The 22,211-nt window shown below is 36.0% G+C and overlaps 1 protein-coding gene across 2 annotated transcripts in view; it reads right to left on the minus strand.

The window, feature by feature from the left end:
- LOC150105454 (unconventional myosin-Id-like) overlaps positions 1-22,211 on the minus strand; it is a 435,962-nt gene that overhangs the window by 53,845 nt on the left and 359,906 nt on the right. For both annotated transcript variants that reach the window (XM_090394828.1, XM_090394829.1), the window contains one exon: positions 2,342-2,486. In XM_090394828.1, coding sequence (XP_090250954.1) covers positions 2,342-2,486 — 145 coding nt within the window. The remainder of the gene's footprint in view (positions 1-2,341; positions 2,487-22,211) is intronic.

The raw sequence follows: 22,211 nt of genomic DNA on the forward strand, positions 1-22,211 counted from the left end.
CAAAACAGATGCTCTGTAGAAAAGAGAATACAAGAACACCAATCTTATATTAGCAACAGTAAATCTGAAAAATCTAGCTTGGCATAGCACAGAATAGATAGAGATCAAAATATTCTATGGTCTGAAATATGCTTACTGCATCAATGTCAGTATAAATTTGAATGCTTGTTTAAAGAAAGCACTGAGGCCTTACTTCACTGTCTGAACTTAAATCAAAATTACTGCCTCTCTCTACCTAAGATGTAAGAAAGTCTTATTTTAATCACATATCAGTAATTTTTTTTAAATAGCTAATGAAATATTAATATATAATTAATATTTCCTCAGTTATGCCATTGCATTGTTTTATATATAACATCACACAGCTCTTACTTTCTTTATATCAATCCATTGTTTGCATTCTACTTTGTAATTACTATTGTTATCACTGATGATGGCCTGTAATATTCAGGCTGAAATATATGGCCTTAAATAAATAACATTACTTACTCCTTGTGTTTTTTTATATTAATTTAAAGAAAAAATTCCTTAAACTTGTGAATCATCTGCACTTTCAGTATCCTATTAGGAAATGTATTTCATGGTCCATACAAAATTCTGCTTTTCAGTCTCTTACTCACCACTTCCTTTTACACTTTCAGGGATGGGTCCTTGTCCCTTTACCCTTGTTCAACAATATGAAAAATCTCCCCACTATCAAATCCTGTAAATATCTCTCAACAGTTTAAATGTCTCAATCATATCTCTGCAATTAGCATACCATTACTCTTTTCTTATAACCAATATTGTTTCTGTCTTATATCATTTTAATCTGCTTCTATACCCTTTCCAAGGTTACTTCATCCCCCCCCCTTCAAATCCCAGTGGCCATATCTGAGTACAGTAATCCAGATGTGGTTTTATAGAGGTGTTATACAATGGACTTGCTACTTTTTTTTATCTCTACTGGTCTTCGTCTTTCTCTGTATTGAAACATTCCTCTGATTTACCTTTAGTGCCTTTATGACATGTCCTGTAAATATCAGATTTCTATCAGCCCACCTTGCTTCCTCCACTTTCTCTAATATGCTTTCACCAATATCATATGCACTATTGGTAGATCCCAAACTTCAAGACCTTACATCTCATTGCATTAAACTGATATCCCCCATTCTTGTGAGTTTTTATAACTAAACACAATGATGATTAACAAAGATTTTTTTATTAGTTCTTAAATTTAAAACATGTACCAACTAATTTTGCTCACACAAAAAAACTGGTGGCTTCTTCAGGATTTATAATGAAAACACACAACAAAAAAAAAGTATGAACACTGAAGATATCCTGCTTACTCTCTGACTCTATAGAGAAAAGATATCCTGCTTACTCTCTGACTCTTCCACCCACTCAACCCTAGATCATGATTCTAGTTAGCATACCCATGGGAAGTTTGTTTAAAAATATCCTAAACTGGCCACTGGACTTCTACAAGAACTCAAATCACTGCATCCAATTCCTCCATGACTGTATGGTTCTCCAGAAATACACAAACCTGGCATCCCTTGGAGAACAACTGTGGATAGCATCAGATCTGATTTATGCTTTATCAAAATGTCTGCTGGACATCACATCAGGGTCCTCTGACATTTACATCAAGAATTTTTAGTCAGATTTAGACATATCATCTTATGACATTTTTGAAAGTCTCAAATTAGTATCTCTCTTTAATAATGTTCTGGTGGATGATAGTTCAGTTCTTGTTGGAGATCTCTTTCCACTAGACATTACTTACCAAACTGTGTGAACGCTGCATCCAATTCAATTTCTTTTAATGGAATAATGTTATATATATATATATATATATATATAAATAACAATTAGTGCTAGCAATAGGTAAACCCCTCTTATCTCCTCCATCAGCTGATCTCTTTATGAAGAATTTTGAAAAATGTTTTCTAGCTGAAAGTACTTTGAAAACAGCCGTTTGGTGGAGATATGAAAACAGCCATTTGGTGGAGATACATCAGTGATGTCTTTGTTTGATGTTTATTAATGTCTTTAGGTAGGAGATGAATTTTGTCTCTGCTTAATGGAGGCCTGAACTGGCTTGAAAAATTCCATGTATGGTCTCTTAAGCAGGATTTCTAAATTATATTGAAATGTAATAAAATTTTTTAAAAAATAATTTTTAAAATCCTTAGCCCATCCATACTAACATACTAAAGATTTGTAAACTTTCATGAGTAGTAGTGACATAAATAAAGAAATACTAGAGGAAAAGAGTAGGGAGACATGTTCAAGACTTTTTTTAAGCAAGTTAGACTTATGTTCTAGCAAAAGAAGTATGTTCTAGCAAACTTACTGATGCAAGATAGTTGCCTTCCCATTTATGTTTAAATCCCCATTCTTGTCTCTTATTTTTGAGCAGATCAGCTGCAGTAACTTTAAGTTTCATTTGCTGCCATTCTTCTTTAGGAATTTTCTTGAGAACCATATAAGCTTGCCATCTGAAAGAAAGTTTAAAGGTGCTCATTTATTATCCATAATACCTTTTTTTTATATGTAACTCTCACATACAAAAGGTTTTTTTTAAAACCTATAGTGGATTAGTATCATGGGAAGGCAGGATTTTTTCTCTATTTTTATTAATTTTTTTTTACTGTTTTGCATTTTTATTTAGTTTTTACATAGTTCAGAAACCCAACTCCAGAGACCAAATGAACTTTTCAAGCCAAATCGAGCCTCCATTAATAATGGATTAAAAATATACACATATTATGTACAGTGTCACAAAAACATAAGTAAAGATAATATTTTACATGCCAACCTAATTTAAGCAGTTTTGGTTTAATAACATTTATAACTCAAAGATCAACAAATCAGTGCTATATGAGCAAAACTGTGCACATGTGCAGCCACATGGCAGCTGTCACATGCCCATACATGAGCCTCAGTTACCCACTCAGTATTAAAGATGATGTACTAACAAAGTTCTGTTTTTGTTATCATCGTATTAATGCAGCAGATCAGTAGTGTATGATTTTTAAAAATTTAAACCTTGATCTCACCGAGATGTCAAAGTGTACAGTATAGTACAATATGTGTATTTTATGTATTTATGCATTTTTAGTTGAATAGCAACGTGTAACTTCTCAATTTTTTTATTTTTATTTATTTATTTTTTTATAATTTTGGAATCTTATAAATATAATATTATTGTCTTTTTGAAGTCACTGCTCTCCCCCCTTTCTCAACCAAGGCCAACTCAGATGCTGCTCAGAGAACATGGTTGCGAATTTGTTTCCCTGGCTTAGAAGGAACATTGGTCACTTGGACTGAACATCCAAAATAACACCACTTTATTTTGTTCACAATGACCATTGAAGGCAAAGCATGGAGTTTGTGTGAAGAATACATTAAAAATGAAGCCAGTGTAGTACCCCTTGTGGATATCAATTATTAGTTTTGTCACTTTAATGCATTTTATAATTTCAAATGGACCAAAGAATCTTCTGGCATAATTGAAAGACCATCTTTATTTGAATTTATCTTAGATTCAAAGCAGTAAAGAATTGTGGGCTGAAATCGACCCCATCTCGACTACTGTGCTCAGATTTGGTCACCTAGGTTTCTTCTTGATGGGGAGGAGGTGGAGAGGATCCAGAGGCGAGTGACCAAGATGATAGCAGGTCTGTGGAATGAACCGTATGAGAACAGGTTGAGGATTTGTGGGTTGCAAAATTTGGTTGATAGGCGGAGGAGGGGAGATATGATTGAGACATTCAAATTACTGAAGGGTTTCTATAAAATTAATTCAGAAGATATTTTTGAGAACAGGGCTGGTTGTGGGAAGACTAGGGGACATCCATGGAAACTGGGCAAAAGTGTGGTTAGTAAAGGTGTTAGAGCTGGGTTCTTTACTTTTAGAGTAGTGAATGAGTGGAATGCGCTCCCTGAGTCTGTGGTGGATGCTGTGACAGTGAATAAGTTTAAGGCGAGGTACGATAGATACTGTATGAATGTCAAATAGTTGTGATGAATGTGATTTGGGGCCTCCCTCGATGAGTCCAATGACTCCCTGGAGTTGCCCGTAATAATAGTAATAGTAATAATAATAAAAATTTATGTAATCAAGTCTTGTTGAACAAGTCGGAAAATCCTATAAAATCACAAGTGAGTATTTAAATATTTGCATTCCTACAAGGAAAGCCTGGATTACTGTTGCCCATTTTTCTGATTATACCCTGCTCCAACTTGAACCATAAATAGTCTATTGTGGGGAGAAAGGGATATTCTATTTATGATTCTTCATAATACTTCTGATCATTCTCCCAACCTTGCTGATCTCAGTAATTATGTTAAGAATGTTTTCCTCCCACCCATATGATTTAACTTATGAATCAGGGTGTTTCCAATTGGTTATACTATAAAGATGCCATGAATATATATATTCTTGGTTTAATCCTTTATCCAAGTGTCAGCAAAGGACTGGGCATCTCTAATCCAGAGTATTTTATTAATAATGTGTGACACCTTTTGGTTACTCGTATATGGAAATATGCCTACTGAATTACTTCAACCTTAGTATCACCTCTGGGTCTGGCTCCCACTGATGACACCTCAATGAAGGTCAAAACCAGTCTGGTTAGTACCCCTTCCCATAATGCATAGCATTATATAATGCTATGCATTATGCATTATGTAATGCAAACCACATTACATAATGGTTTATGTAATAAATAAATAATAATGCTGATGAAGTGAACCACATATCCATAAGGATATGTGGTTTGCATTACAGGATATTAAAGCAAGTGATGTGAAGTCATCAGATTCTATATATAAGTTGCCCAGTCCTGAAGTTACTTCAGGAGCAAATTTTGTTTACTTACACTTGGATAAAGGATTAAGCCAAGAATATAATTTCTTGGCATATTTGATTTATGAATCAGAGTGTTCCTGCAAAATTTAAGCCCGAACCTTTGTCAAGCTTCTAGGGGATACTGACAAAGAATGACAAACCAAGCATAAAAGAATTATGACAAAGTTTCAACATTAAAATGACCATTGGTATAACTCACAACTTCTGGGCATTTAAATGTTTAGATGAGATAATGGAGAAATGTATGTTCTGAGGGTGTCAATGACTTCAGAAGAATTAATGTGCTAAACATGGAAACTAAAACTAACACCATCATTTATTTGGTTTGCTATGCTGTCATTGAGTAAACTGACATAGATAGTACTGAGATGCTATGTTCACATATGGAGTAGCTGATTAATGAAGATTTCTGGCCTAAAGAAACACCAAGTAACAGAATAATCTAAGTTTAGTGCTGATGAAGTGGACTGATCAGAACTTTGCCAGTAAGGGGACTTGCAATGATTTTGGTGCAGCTGGATGACAGAGCAACAACTAAACAATTCACCATGCTGAATTTGAGGAGGTTGATGGAAGCAATACTGAGGAACTGCTACACTCATACATGGAGGAGCTCACTAATGAAGATCATATGATATTGGAGGAACAGCAAATAAGAAAGGAATCTAAGTCTAGTGCTAATGAAGTGAACCAATTAGTACTCTGTCAGCAAAGAATATGGCATTGATTTTGAAGTTCTGATTGACATGGCATTATGATTAAAAAGATCCAGATTGTCAGAGGAGCTTAAAAGTTATATAAGAGAAGCAAATCATATCTTAACTGCTACAGAGAATATTACAATGAGAAAAGGAAAGTATTAACTAGGTGCTCCATGACACAATCCCAGAAAGAAACCTAGAACCTCAATTTCATTTGCGTCATTAATTTCAAGTGCATAAGTAACTTAAAACTAAAAATTTTTTTTTGTACTATAATATAGTATCATGAGCATTTTATGTCTTAAAATAAGTTATATCAATTTAAAAATTATGTTATAAATAAATATGACTTGAAAACTTAGTTCCAAAATTTTGTCATGAACTTTAACTGACAGTTAATGTAAGAATCCCTGATTGCCATTCATTTGCATAACAGAGAGGAAACTGTTAGCTAATGAAATGAAATACTTCAGTAAAATAAACAGAACTCATTGGACAGACCTTAAGACTAATGCAGACGATTTGAACCCTATATCATCAATTCTTAGCACAGTTAAAAAGCATCAATTGTGTTGGTTTGGTCACACTGTTTCAATTTAATGGTTAATGGTTTTAATTACATAGGAGTATGCTTGACTTCAAATTTAAATGACATAGCAACAATAAAACACAGACTCTCCATAGCATGTTCAGTGATGAATAAACTTAATAAAATTTGGAAAAACAACAAAATTCTTTTAACTCTAAAAATAAAATTATATGAAAGTATAATACTACCAACAGCTTTCTATGGGGCAGAAACCTGGTCCTTAAAAAAAAAGCAGAGAGGAAACTGCTAGCTAATGAAATGAAATGCTTCAGGAAAATAAACAGAACTCATTGGACAGAAATTAGTGACGTGTATATCAGTTCTAAAGCCGGTACAAGAACTAAAGGGAATCTGCAATTTTTGCAAACCAATGCAAGAAGCATTCGAAATAACAGGGAAAAATTTTTGGCATTAGTCAGTGCAATCTCACCAAAAGTTGTAGGCATTAGTGAAACTTGGCTGTCAGCAGAAGATGTGGTCACTGGAATTGAATGTGACCAGTACAGTATTTTCAGGGAGGATAGAGAAGATAGAACGGGGGGAGGAGTACTGTTGATGATAGCTGATGAGTTGCAGCCAAAGAAAGTAGTATACCTAGATGATAGACATGTGAATGATAATTCATTTGAGATGGTCTGGTATGAAATAGTGACCAACGCAACCAAATATACAGTTGGTTGCTGCTATAGGTCAGGGAGTACAGGGGATGATATTGAATTCATGCATCAGCAAATTAGTGCAATGCGTGCAGAGTTAGTGATTATTATGGGGGATTTTAATTATGGTGATATCAATTGGAAGGAGGAAATATCATGTGGAAAAAAGGAAATGGAATTCATACATCTTCTACGAGATAATTATTTGAAACAGCACATAACTGAAGGGACATGTGGTGTGAGAGTGTTGGACCTGGTTCAGAGGATATATGCATACGTAAGGTGTCCTCGTTACCTTCAATTGGTGAGAGCAATCATGTGGTATTGATTGAAAATCAATACCACAGGGAGGTTGCAAAATTTGTGGATTTCTCTCTTAAGAAGGGGTATATACAGAACTACAGGTTAGGCAATTAAAACAAACTTCGGAGTGAGCTTGCAGCCATCCCATGGCAGAACACATTGCAGGGGAAAGATGTTAGCAGTGCATGGGATAAAATCAGCAGGTATATATGAGGAAGGCAATATCAGATTGTGGATCCCCATGGTCAGGAAGACAAACAAGGTAGGCATTAGATGGATGAGTAGTAGTATCAAACTGATCTGCAAAAAAAGAAAATGTTATGGAGAATTTACAAGGAGGAAAGGCGATCAGTACACCCATGAGCAGTACAAGGCTCAAGCTAGGAAGGTTACCAGCATAGTAAGAAAAGCTAAATCAGATTATAAGAAGACCTTAGCCAAGGAAATCAAGGGTAATCCCAAACAGTTCTTCCGCTATGTGGCAAGTAAAAGGAAGAATGACTTCGGAAGGATAACTTTAGTGGGTGCTGATGGTATTGAGGTGACAAATTCAGATGGAATAGTAGAGTTACTGAGTGATCACTTTTCAAAAGTCTATCACCCAAGTGAGGATATCTCTGTACCTGTAGCAAAAACTAATGTGAAAATGGAAGTTAAGAAATCAGAGGTATTGAGTATATTGCAAAATTTAAATGCAAACACTGCTGAAGGTTTAGATGGAATATCAGCTTGGGTGTTGAGTAAATGTGCAAAGGAATTGTCAATGCCTCTTACTTGGTTATTTAACTTAAGTATGAACTCTGGTATGGTCCCTAGGGAGTGGAAGGAAGGCAAAGTAGTTCCTTTGCATAAAGGTGGCTCTAAAATTTCGGTAGTTAATTACAGGCCAATCACCATCTCGGGAGTGATGGTAAAAGTATTGAAAAAGTTGGTTAAAGACAAAATTCAAGAATGGGTGGATCAGGATGTGATACTCTATAGGGGCCAACATGGTTTTGTTAAAGGTCGTTCTTGTCTTAGCAATTTATTAACTTTTTATAATAGAATGACATCTGAGTTGGACAAAGGAAATGGCTACACAGTGATACTTTTGGATGTTGCTAAGGCTTTTGACAGGATACCCCGCGGAATACTGTGGCACAAATTGGAGCAGATGGGGATGGATACTAAACTGGTGATATGGATAGGAGAATGGCTCAGGGAGAGATACCAGAAGGTGATGTATGGAGGAGCAGAGTCCAGGATGAGGCAGGTGACCAGTGGTGTGTCCTCAGGGCTCTGTGCTTGGGCCATTGTTATTTAATTTGTAACATAAATGATATAGGAAATAGCTTAAAGGGAGATATTCAGTTGTTTGCTGATGATGAAAAGTTGAGTAGCACAATAAAAAATCAAGTTGATGTTGAGAGTTTGCAGGATGATTTAAATAAGCTGTCAAAATGGGCAAAAGGAAATGGATGTCAGTTCAATGTGGAAAAGTGTAAAGTTATGCATTTTGGGATTAAAAGATTACCAGCTGTGTACTACATTGATGGAACGGTACTCCAAGAGACTGATGAGGCCAGGGAGATGAAGTTCAGGGGACACATTTGCTAAGGTGTCCAAGATTGCACATAGGATTACTTGGTTATTGAGGAACACACTAACATCCAGAGATAAAGAGGTTATCATTCCCCTTTTTAAAGTGTTGATATTTCCACATTTGGATTACTGTGCTCAGGTCTGGTCATCTGGATTCCTTGGAGATGAGGAGGTTGTGGAGAGGGTTTGGAGGAGAGTGATGTAAAAAATGCTCCCTACATTGATAGATTGAGAGCTTGTGGATTGCAGGGATTGGTTGATAGGCTGAGAAGAGGGGATATGATAGAAACATTTAAATTACTAAAAGGTTTTTATAGGATTGATGCAGGGGAAATGTTTCAGCTGTGTGATAGTGATGGAAGAACAAGAGGTCATCCTTGGAAATTAAGGAAAAGTGTGATTAACACGGGTGTGAGAACGAGGTTTTTCGCCTGGAGGGTGGTGAATGAATGGAATGCATTGCCTAACGCAGTTGTGAGCTCTTCGTCTATAAACGAATTCAAGAAGAGATATTGTTTTGATAGGTTGGGTCTCCCGCAATGAGTCTACTGACTCCATGGAGATACCCGTAATAATAATAATAATAACTTAGGTATATTCAAATCTTGTGCATTAGTCTTAAGTCATCAAGTCTTAGCACAGTTAAAAAGCATCAACTTTGTTCGTTTGGTCACATTGTGTGAATGGAACCAGACAGACTTCCTTACGTGGTATTTGAGGGCACAAGACCCAGGGGAAGACCAATATTAACATAGCATAAAGCTTTTAGACTTGCATTAGACTTTCAAAGTTGTTGAAATATGAAAGAGCTTTGGACACAGAATGGTGGGAGGCTCTTATCTTGGGACTCAATCTATTGTGGATGGAAAAGAAGAAGAAAAATGCCCTACCACATAAAATCACTTAAAATATATATTGATAATGAATTCACCAACTGAAAACAGAATCAACTGCATTCACAATCACATCCACTGATGCTAATATCAAATCTAAAACTCTTAATCCTTTATAAGAAGAAATACACTGGGTTTATTTGGCTGTAATAATATGAATAAATGATAACTGACTAGTTTCACAATAGACACTTGCAGCTTCATCTGGGTTAATATAAAAAAAACACAAAAGACTAATGAGAACTATAACATTACTAACATACAGAACATGTAGGAACTGTTACAATATACAGGGTGTTCGGGATAAATTTGACATATTTATAATTAATTATATTTTTCCGTAAGTTACATGTATTAACACACACTTCTCTTCATTTAAAAGTTTGGACCCTTCTTCATTCATATACAAGATGTCAGAAAGGATGGATAGCTGGAACCCACCTGAATCATGGAAGAGAATAACTTGTATCATGATAATTCGTGCCCGCCATCAAAATAAGGATATTACGACTGCTGCCCAATGCTCCCTGAATACAGTAAAAACAATCAGGCATGAACTAGAGACTTGCAATGGTGACTACGAGGATGTAGCAAGAAGAAAGATCCCTAGCAGACGATCTGATTGCGTTCGTACAGCAGAATTCCTCGCAAATCTGCAGGAACAGGTGTTGAAGAACCCTGGCATTGGAATTCGGGCTTTGTTCGTGGAGTTGCTAACTGTAGTCAAGCCCTGGATAACAAGGGTAGCCAATGGTAGGCCGTATGTATGGCAGCAGGATTCGGCCCCTTGCCACACCTCTGGGAAAAGTCAAAAATGGTTGTCTGAAAATTTCTACGACTTCACCAGTCCAAATGTTTGGCCTCCAAACTCCCCAGACCTTAACCCCATGGATTATTTTGTATGGGGCGCAGTTGAAAAAGACACCAATCGCACTTCCAGTAATACAAAAGCCCAGTTAATGGATAAAATTAAAACAGTTTTTGCGGCCCTTCCCAGGGAGACTGTAGCATCAGCTTGTTCGAGGTTCCGAAGCAGAATTGAAGCTGTGATCGATGCTAATGGTGGTTATTTTGAGTAAATCTTGTTGATAGTATTGTAATTAACTCTGCCTGTAATGTTTTTTTGTCAATTCATTAAATTTAATAGATACAAAGAAGATTTTCTTTTTCCTTACGAAACTGTCAAATTTATCCCGAACACCCTGTAAGTTGTAAACAAAAACCACATGGAGCATGGAAGCTGGCACAGATTAGCTATTGTACAGTGATGTGAACAAGATAGTTGGCTGAAAAGTTAAAGTCTGACGTGTAGAAAGATCTACTGAGCGATTTCCAAACATCACACAGGATCATTCCTTGGTTCCTATTGAGTGTGCCTTGTGAACAGATGACAATAGGAGATGTTCTCTATGTAAGGCATGGAGCTCTTTTTCCATTCAATGTCATGATGAGTGTGGGACAAGTTAAAATCTAGGTCCTCTCTGTTGTTATTAACATCTCCAATATGCTCTCTTTGTCTAATTTCCAAACTTCTAAATATCTCCTTTATGTTAAAAAGGCCATAAGAAACATAGAATACTAAAATACATTTCATCAGAACAACAAGATTTTGTGGTATGTATTTTTCCTTGTAATTGATTTTAGTGGTTGAAAGTCTACATATTCACTTTTAATTCTTGTGTTCCTTCTAACATGGCTAACATAGCTATTTCTCTATATTCTTCAGAAATATAAGAAATTTAGCTTCTTTATGTCATTACTATTTCCATACTTCTAATCCACATTTGTTCTGATTGAGTTACTGAAATAACTGTTTAGAAATGAAATCTCCCATTCTATTCACTTCACACTTTGAAGTGAATAGAATTGTTGAAAAACCAAAATTTGGTTTTTCAACAAATGTGCCAAGAACATATCACACGATGTTTAAGAAAAAAAAAAATAGCTCACAGTCAATAGTAAACCTTTTAACAGCTGCAAAAAATTGACTCCAAATTTGACTTTGAGAGGGTGAAATGCAATTAAGTCATCTACAGTTTGATTGCCATCATCTCCTTTAGTCCCTTACGAAGGGCCACTGGCCTTGGTAAGGGATTGCTTCTTTCAATCTATGCTTCAACTCTCATTGCATCCAAATACCACTATTGTTGCATGATTCCTCTATTTTCTGTCAGAAATGTCAAAATATTCTGAATGACATCCAAAGAATTTTGAAAACTTAATGCATACCAAAAACTCTTGTAGTTTTAATGAAATCTTCAGGCTATGTTCCAAAAGTTACAAATATTTTAAAATTTGTAAAGGAGATAAAAGCAGATTCATCATGCCCATCTGCCTCATCTCTGTGGTCTACCTAAATTCCACAAGTATGGCAAGCAACCCATTCTGCCCAATAGTGGCTTGTATTGGCTATCCCACTTACTACTTTGCAAAACATCTTTTTCATCATTCTCAGAATCTCACTGGCCACCTTAGCTCTTATATTCAAAAGCCTTGACATTAAAGAGAAAAAAAATTAAAGATCTATGTCTGTGTAATAATGACAAGATTATGATTTTGTTTGATGTAGTATTCCTATTCACTAACATACCACTACAAGATATAAATTGTACAAAATTGTAAGAAATTATATACTTGGTTTAATCCTTTATCCAAGTGTAAGCAAACAAGTTTGCACCTGAACTATTTTCAGGACTGGGGCAACTCGTATAAAGAAGCTAAGAGTTAACATTTTTTTTCACCCTGATAACTTAAGAATGTGAAAATTTCAGTTATCATGATGTAACAAGAGAAGAAATAAAACCCTGTACAGATAACTAAGTAAGCAAGCTTGTTCCTAAGCAGATATCGTTAAGAGCCTTTGAAAGTAACGAATACAAAAAATAAAAAGAAAGAAAAAACATGCTTGCATCCAAGTAAAAAATATAGCTGAAATTGTTTGTTGAACTAAATTAAAAAAAAAAAATAAAGAAGGGAATTTTATTACAGTTGTGATATGATAAAATATGGTTAAGTAAAGCAAAGAAGATTAGTCATAGGATTTTGTATGTGAGAGGCTAGTTTTTTTACACTTGAAATAAGAGATTAAAGATTCGAGTTAATTCTTAGAAAATTTTGGAAAGGGGATTAATTTAGTATAGATGACACAGAGGTTATCTTAAACAAAAAAACCAAAGCTCAAGGTCATAATTCCCAAATTGAGACTTCGTCATGTGCACATGGACCGCATGATGTTTTGGCAGAAAAACGGCACTCTAATGGTCAGTGAAATAGACTCCAGAAAGGTGGGAAGAAAAGAAATGGAAGAAGGTGCCGGTAGGGGTCGTATAAAAGGATTGGGAACCCCCCCCCCAAGGGGCTTTTTTTTTTCTGAGAGTTTTCTTCACGAGTCTTCGTATAGGTCTCACACGGTTTTCCTGAGTGACGGGTTAGGAGTTTTCTCCATCTGACACAATAAGGAAACAAAGTGTGTGGGATTTCGATTCCATGTTCCTATTGTAAGAAATGTGGGGCACCATTCAGTTAAAAAGAGAGAAGATAATGTCAGTGTGTTTCATTGTCCAGTGATCATAACGAGATATAGAAAATTCTATAAAGAAGTCAGTGCCCACGTGGTGAATTTCACAGCCATAGAATAGATGATCCTATGTATGTCCTTGATTGAAGAATGTAAGGTAAAGATTGTGAAAGCCAATCTTAGTGCCAAGAGAACTTAGGAGTGATAAGTTATAGAAGAGTTCATCCTAGGAAGGTAAAATATCAGAAAAAGGTAGAGACCAGTGTAGAAGACCCAAGTCAAAAGGTACTGTAAAAACTTGTGTCAATTCAAATCATATGTAACTGTAGTCATTGTTCAATTACTGAACAGTTGAAAGGATTAATGAGAATTATACTAGGACTTTAGTACATGTCAAACTAGAATAAAAATGAGCTTGTTACTATTAATTAATACGTATTCATGTGTCTAGAGATTTATGCATGTACATTGTATTTTAATTAAGAGAGTTTTAAAGTTCAAAAGTGTGTATTAGCTCAGCAAAAGGATAATTTTAATCCATATTGTCTTAGTGAGAAAATTAGAGTAACTGATTATATATGTCCTAGAAAATACAGAATTATAGCATGATCAAACCAGTAAAGGGTTAAACAAAGGATCAACTAGTTCTAGGATTATACATGTTTGTATGTATAGAATTTGTTATGGCGATATGATCACAATTTCCATGTAGGATCTTAACCTAATACTTGTGTTCAGCTAGTGAAAATTTGTATTATATATTCTTAGTATTGAATTGAGTTTTATTTGATAAAGAAAGAATTGTATCATGTTTAAGAGTTCAATAAACTTTTATTCATTGAAAATACAGTTGTCTGAGATTGCCGCTCAATGCACCATTTGTAACAATATACAAACCTAATCATGCAGGGGGGGGGGATTTTGTTAAGTTATGCGATAAAGGTCACAACTGCATATTAGTTTCACACTCAGACATATTTTGGAAATTGCTCCTTGTTTTTGAATTTTATATCTTAAACTAAATGTCCTGAAAAGTGCAGTATAAAATAAATATTTAGGGACACTAAGGGGAGAAGAAGCTTGAATATTTGTATTTGGGTGATATCTCGTATATAAATAAGATTTGGACAAAGACAAGTAGAGTTTCACATGTAAGGATAGTTGAAAGCCTAATAATTGTAAATTGGGACAGAACAACTTCGCTTGCCTTAGTATTAGCTTCTTTATACGAGTTGCCCCAGTCCTGAAAATAGTTCAGGCGCAAACTTGTTTGCTTACACTTGGATAAAGGATTAAACCAAGTATATAATTTCTTGGAATCTTTAATTTATAGCATAACCAAGCAGAAAAACTTCCAATAACATTACGAGAGAAACTTCAGTTTTTGCAATCTTATTTTCCGGTAGACATTGTGAGCTGATTTAAATTCACCATCAATGCATCTATTTACATGATGGAATAAGTTGTTCAAACAAATCGAAGGAATAGTAATGGCCAGTCCCATCTCATTAACTTTAACTGACTATTTTATGGAGCATCTAGAAAATCAATTCTTTCACACTGTTTGTTTGTTTGTTTTTTCCCCATCTTGTATATGGTTACAATTTGTTGATGATATATCTGCAGTCAGGTCCCATTCAGAGGTCAGAATTACTTCAGTTCGTAGAGAAAATAAAACTCTTTGTACTCCTGTATCAAGTTCATTATTGAACGTAAATCCAATAACTATCTACCCCTTTGGAATACCTTAATAATTTGAAATTCTACAGGTCATTTTGAATTTTCGGTTTATCAAAAACCAACCTTTACAGACCTCATCCTGCTACCATCATTCATCAGAGAAGGTATTATCAAGAATCTTGTATACAGAGTTCATTACGATCTGCTCTTTTGATTCCTTTTTATTAGAACTCAATAAATTTAAACACAATTAATATGATATCTAATGGAAACAATGAAACTACCATTCATTAACCAAACTCAGAACAAAAAAGCAGATTCTCTACAAATTCAATCCATGTACTTCAAACCAGCTTGGAAACCGTCTTCCTTCTTACCATCCAAGAAAGATATATTACTCTCCTTACCCAGGCCAGCCTGATTGGCCAAGTGGTTAACATACCCTCTTTCCAACCAACAGATTAAGTTTTAAAAGAGGTAAACCATGAGTAGACATATCGGTACACAATAAATAACAGAAAAAACTCACATAGAAAGATTATTTATTAATATAATTTTTGCCTGTGTGACACACAGGCGAAAATTATACTAATAAATAATCTTTCTACGTGAGTTTTTTCCGTTATTTATTGTGTACCAACCAACAGATTGCAGGTTTAAGTCCCACTACAGGCATGGATGTTTGTGATTGTCTTATCTTGTGGACTGCTAACCTTTGCTGTCCTTGCACCATTAAAACCATTTATCATCACCATCATCCTTACTGGTGATGATAAATCACCGGTAAGTGTAGGATACCTGATAGACACCTACTAATATCATCTTTACTATTTTGGACAGACTGGCTATTCAGCTTTGATTAGAATCCAAGAACATCAAGACTATATTGCATTTTTGGAATCTGCCAAGTCTGGCTTTGCTTCTCAGGCTACCGATGCTAGGCACAGAATTGTTTGAGAACCAGGCAAAGATTCTTCATTCCAGCTGGTTCAAATTTGATCATCTTTTCCTTAAAACATATGAAACACTATGAAATAGTCTGAACCTTAATCCCTGAGACTATATAACAATCTCTAAATTTTGGGAAGTGATTACTATCATTTGATACGTTTTTTTTTTTTTTTAATAATTTGACCAACCTTTACAATTCTTCCTTTGAACTCTAATAGTATAATCACATCACCTAAGCTGTGTAATTTGTACAGTGGCCCTAGGTCATGGTGTGGGGAGTCATTATGCTTAATGGAGGGGCCAAGCTACAAGTACTGGAAAAAAGGACTATGACTGGTGAATAATATTGCAACGAAGCTCTTCAATGTCATGTTTGATTGTTCTGTGGTGCTGTAGATGAAGAATTCATTTTTATGGATGACAATGCCACATCATACATGGGTGTGAAGATCCTTCTGGGGGACTGAGGATATTAAATGAATTGAACAGCCAGTATGCTCCCCAGATCTCAACTCCATAGAACACATTTGCGACACAATAGGGCGATGGATTGCTGCTCGAAATTCTCCTTCAAAAAAAAAACAAACAAGGCCTTATCCTTGTTCTAAAGGAGGAATGGGCTAGTTTGTCTCAAGAATTCCTGAATCACTTAGTGCTAAGCATAGTATGACGTTGTGAGAGCTGCATTGCAGTTCAGGGTGGACACATTCCATACTGAAATCTCTCTCTCTCCGCATAGTTTTCTGTAAGCACTGTATAATAATTCCTTATCTACTTCCTTAGGAAATTTGTTGCCAAAAACATATTGTAATTTAATTTGTATGAAATTTATAACTCATTTTTTGTGTAATTTATTTGATTCATTCAATGACTCATTCAATTGATTCATGTTTTGAATGTAGTTACTGGTCTATTTTCTCTGATGATGTCCAATTTATGTTGTATGAAATGTATCAGTTTTTTCATCAAATTCTATACTTTTCACATGTGTAAGCTGTGAATGTTTCTATAAATAGACTGTTGTCCAAAACCTAAGGATGAACACCATTTCTGAGGATTACCCATAAATTCAGACAAATCATCTTGTCGTAATTTGTATAAATGATGATTTTGAGTAGAAAGCGGGTACACATTCAAATTTTCGAATTGCATGCAAAGGGGTCATGTGGTAGCATTGAAGGATAAAAGGCAAAAAGCTGCACTAAGAAAAGTGTGTTTGAAGGAAGCTCTTCAAGTGAAGGAATAAAGTTGCAAACTTGGATGTCTTGTAATGTCTCAAAGACATCATCTAGATGATTTCACGTGGGGAAGAATTATTGGAAAGCGTGAAGAAGGATGCAGAATTACTGATATTGCCAGAGTGTTCGGAATCTCACTTAGCATTGTATCCAGGCTTTGGTTAGTATTTCAAACCTATGGAATGTGTTTCAGATGTATACAAAGAGGTCATTCTCACTCTACCATGGAGCATGAAGACAGATATAACAGCAAAACATAACCATGGCAGATCAGCTTGCAAGTTGCTTCTATTCAAGCATAGGTATATGGATATCTTGACAAACTGTGGGAAGATGTCTGCAACAAGTAGGCCTATATGCCCAAAGGTCTGTAGACTGCATCCCATTATTCACAACTCATCATAGAGCACATTTTTAGTGGTGTTGCACCAATAAAAGTTGGACAAGACAACAATAGGCTAATATACTCTTTACAGATGAGAGTCATTTTAGTCTTTCCTCCGATTCTAAATGACACTTGATCTGGCGTGAAAGTGGTACAACTTACCATCACAAGAATGCTCGTGAAAGGGGGATAGATACAGTGGCACTAGGTCATGGTGTGGGGAGTCATTATGCTTAATGGAGGGTGCCAAGCTACAAGTACTGGAAAAAGGGACTATGACTGGTGAACAATATTGCAACGAAGTTCTTCAATCGTGTTTGATTGTTCTGTGGTGCTGTAGGTGAAGAATTAATTTTTATGGATGACAATGCCACATCATACATGTGCATGAAGATCCTTCTGGGGACTGAGGATATTAATGGAACTGAACAGCCAGCATGCTCCCTAGATCTCAACCCCATAGAACACATTTGGGACACAACAGGGAGATGCATTGCTGCTCGAAATCCTCCTCTAGAAATCAAACAAGGCCTTATCCTTGTTCTGAAGGAGGAGTGGGCCAGTTTGTCTCAAGAATTCCTGAATCACTTTGTGCTAAGCATGGTATGATGCTGCGAGAGCTGCATTGCAGGTCAGGGTGGACTCATTGCATACTGAAATTATTATTATTATGTAGGCCTCCAAGGAGTCAAAAGACTCATTGCAGGAGGTCCTTCCTAGGAAACACAAGTCCATCAAGACTCATCGTGGGAGGTGCCTCCTAGTAAACACAAAGTCCATCATACTACTCCTTAAACTCATTGACCGTTCCCACTCTCATCAGGCAATGCATTCCACAGTTCAACTACCCTCCATACAAAGAAACCACTCCTCACCCTCTTGCTCACAGTTTCCTTTCGTAACTTCCAGGGATGGCCCCTTGTCATCACTCCTTCCCGCTGTTCAATCAAGCAAAAGAACTCCCCAGTGTCGACCCTGTAACCACCTCTCAACAGTTTAAAAGTCTCGATCATATCACCTCTCCTTCTTCTATCCACCAAACTCTGCAGTCCACATGCCCACAGCCGATCCTCATAACTAACATTGTACAGTCCTGAAACTACAGTTAATTTATTCCCTTCAAATCCTGGGAACAAAATCTGAGAACAATAGTCAAAGTGTGGTCTGATCAGGGTCTTATACAACGGAATGATAACTCTTTTATCTCTGGTCAGTGTCCTTCTCATTATTGCAGCAATCCTCTGTGTTACCTTCACCACCTTTGCGATATGTCCCCTGAATTTCAGGTTTCTATCAGTCATCAACCCCCAGATCTCGTCTCCCCTACTTCCTCCAGTATAGCTCCTCCAATAGAGTATGCAGCGTCCCATCAATGTGTCCCAAACCTCAAGACCTTACATTTTGTCGCATTAAACTGCACCCCCATTCATTTGCCCATCTGACTAGCTTATTCAAATCCTCTTCCAGGACTACCACATTTGCACTATTACTAATAACCCTTTCTAGCTAACATCATCTGCAAACAACTGAATATCCCCCTGCAGTCCACTGACAATGTCATTGATATAAAGGTTAAACAATATCGGTCATAGTACTGAGCCCTGTGGGACCCCACTTGTAACCCTCTGACTCCTTGAAACTGCCCCACCATACACAACTCTCTGAAACCTACTGGACAGCCCATCCTGAATCCAGTTGGCCAACCTGACATTCAAACCCATGTGCTACAACTTAAATAACAGCTTATCATGTGGCACCCTGTCAAATGCCTTCACTAAATCCAAGAAAATGGCAGTACAGTGGTGCCTTGGTTAACAACGGCCTCAGATAACGACGAGTGGCTGTAAGGAAAAAATCTCTTGGTTAACGACACAGGCTTTGGTTAACGACTCTCGATTATGTGAACCTCTATCCAATCTAAAAAACCGGAATTTTCCGATCGCACTCAGCCACGCGCGGGAAGACATTGTCGAACAGAGAACAGCCACACGAATAGCTGTGAAGCTCAGATATGTTTGACCCATCATAGCCAGCTGTTTGCGTTTTCCTTTTATTGTTTCTTTTCTTTTAGTGTACTGTGCTTTATTTTAAAATTTGTGATTATAAATGCGTTTTATGATGAAAATGAATATTTAAGCATTTATTTTTTATGTGTTGGTTCATATAGACAATAAATCGGCGAGTGCGTGTCACTGTTCGTTTTGCCATCAAAAGGCAAAATCAAATCTCATCTGTATAATAATCATTGTATCTATAAGCTGCTAATTAGTGTATATTACGGTAAGTGCTGTATCTAATATTACAAGCAAAATGCACTAAGTCAAAAATTGCAGGTTTCGAATTTAACTGTTAATTTTTATTTCAAAAAGTTTTTTTTTTTGAACTTTTACTTTTATTTTCAGGTGATGATATGTTCTTTTTATCCCTTGTCTTAGTGTTTTACAATTTGTAATAATACCGTATTTTGCATATCTTTTTTTTTATAGAGTGAATTTTTTTACAGTGTGACAAAATGGGTCCCAAAAAGAAAGCTAGTGAGGGAAAAAAAACAGAAAAATTTTCTCTAATGAACAGAAGAAAGAAATAATAGAAAAACATCATGAAAGTGTGAAAGTTATGCAGCTAGCTCAAATATATGAAACCAGTCATTTTACAATATCAACCATTTTAGCTAAGAAAGAAGAACTTATGGTAGCTAAGGTTGCTAAGGGAACTTCAGGGTTGAATTTCAGAGGGCTTCTTTTTGAGCAAATGGAAAATCTATTACTAATTTGGATCAAAGAAAAAGAAATGGTGGGCTCTCATTTCAACGAGAGCCCGCTACATCTCAAAATGTAATCTGTCAGAAAGCTAAACAGATTTATCAAGATTTGAAAAAGAAGACTTCGGGATCAAGTTCTGAGGTAGATGATGATGATTTCAAAGGTAGCAGAGGTTGGTTTGACAACTTTAAAAAAAGAACAGGAATTCACAGTGTGGTCAGACACGGAGAGGCAGCTAGTGCTGACAAAGCAGCAGGAGATAAATTTGTCAATAGCTTTACAAGAATTATAGAAGAAGGAGAATACCTACCTCAACAAGTCTTCAATTGTGATGATACTAGGTTATTTTGGAAGAAGATGCCCAACAGGACATTTATCAAAAAAGAAGAAAAAACACTTCCTGGGCATAACCAATGATAGGTTAACATTGCTTTTAGCAGCAAATGCAAGTGGAGACTGCAAGGTAAAACCAATGTTAATCTACCACTCAGAGAATCCCTGAGAATTCAAAAAGTTCAATGTCTCTAAATCCAATCTCGGTGTTTTATGAAAGTCTAACAGCAAAGCCTGGGTCACAAGAATAGAATTTAGAGACTGGATTCGTGAAGTGTTTGGACCAACTGTCAAAGCCTATCTTGAGCAAAACAATCTGCCTCTAAAACCAATTTTAACCTTGAATAAGGCACCTGGCCATCCAATAGGCATACAAGAAGAGCTACCAGAGGAATTAGATTTTATCAAGGTGATTTTTCTTCCTCCCAAGACTACATCTCTGATTCAACCTATGGATCAGCTTATAATTGAAAATTTTAAAAAAACTTTACACAAGGGCACTTTTTACCAGGTGCCTTGAAATGTGTGAGGCTACCAACATAACCCTAAGAAAATTTTGGAAGGAAGAATTCAACATTGTCATAGCAATTAGGCTAACTGTAAAGGCTTGGCAAGAAGTAACAATGAAATGTCTCAAAGCAGCATGGAGGAAACTGTGTCCTTCCTTTGGTAATGAAGAAACTTCAGATGAAGGACACAAATTGGTAAAGGATATTGTGACAACTGCTCATGATCTTAACTTGGAAGCAGAGGAAGAAGATGTTGAAGAATTATTGGAGATGCATGATAGAGAACTGACTACTGACGAGATAAAAGAACTTTTCAAGCAGCAATGTGAAGAAAAGGAAATGGAAATTTTGTCTGAAGATGAAGAGAAAGAACAAATTACAACTGCTGAAATCAAAAATGTTTTGGCAAAGCAGAAGGAAGTTCAAAATATTGCTATGAAATGGAATCCAAACAAATCTGAGGTTATCAGAACTGCAGATCTATTTAATGAAAAGTCCATGCAGTTTTTCAGAAATATTTTAAAAAAGAAGCAGACGCAAACAACCCTAGACATGTTTTTTACAGGTCCGTTTGTCAAAAAACTCCGAAGTGAGCCCAGTTGTCCTTCTGGTGAAGACTGATAATTAAAAACTGTTTTCATGAACATCATTTTATTGCAAATACATTATATATGCAAATACATAATAAATAAATGATATTTACCAAATTTTTATGACATTTTAAATGAGTTTTATCTGCATTTTTAATATGTACTATGGCTGTGGGGAGGAGCAGAAACAAATTAACCGATTTTCAATTAAATCTTATGGGGAATCGCAGCTTGGTTAACGACGGTAATCCTGGAACGGATTACCATCGTTAACCAAGGCACTACTGTATATGCCTTTCCTCATCTACTGCTCTTGTAACTTTATTATAAAAGGCTAGCATATTACTAAAACAAGAGTGCCCCTTCACAAATCCATGTTGACTCTCACAGATAACATTACCCTCATCTGCCCAATGTTGTATACGGTTCCTAATTAATTTCTCCAAGACTGGAGGGATAGGGCAGATTCGACATTTAGAGGTGCAGGAGAAGAGCATGTCCCACAGCTTTATTGACATCCAGAGTACTCAGTATTTGGAACACACTCTCCTCTTGAACCTCTAAACCTCAAACCTGCCCTATCCTTCTAGTATTAAAATTTACTCCTCCAGGATGAAATACACTAATAAAGCGTTAATTGAACAATTCCATTATGTCCTCTG

Source organism: Typopeltis vanoorti, chromosome 6, assembly GCF_054136105.1.
Source record: "Typopeltis vanoorti isolate ZY-2024b chromosome 6, IOZ_Tvanoo_1.0, whole genome shotgun sequence".
Lineage (NCBI taxonomy): Eukaryota > Metazoa > Arthropoda > Arachnida > Uropygi > Thelyphonidae > Typopeltis > Typopeltis vanoorti.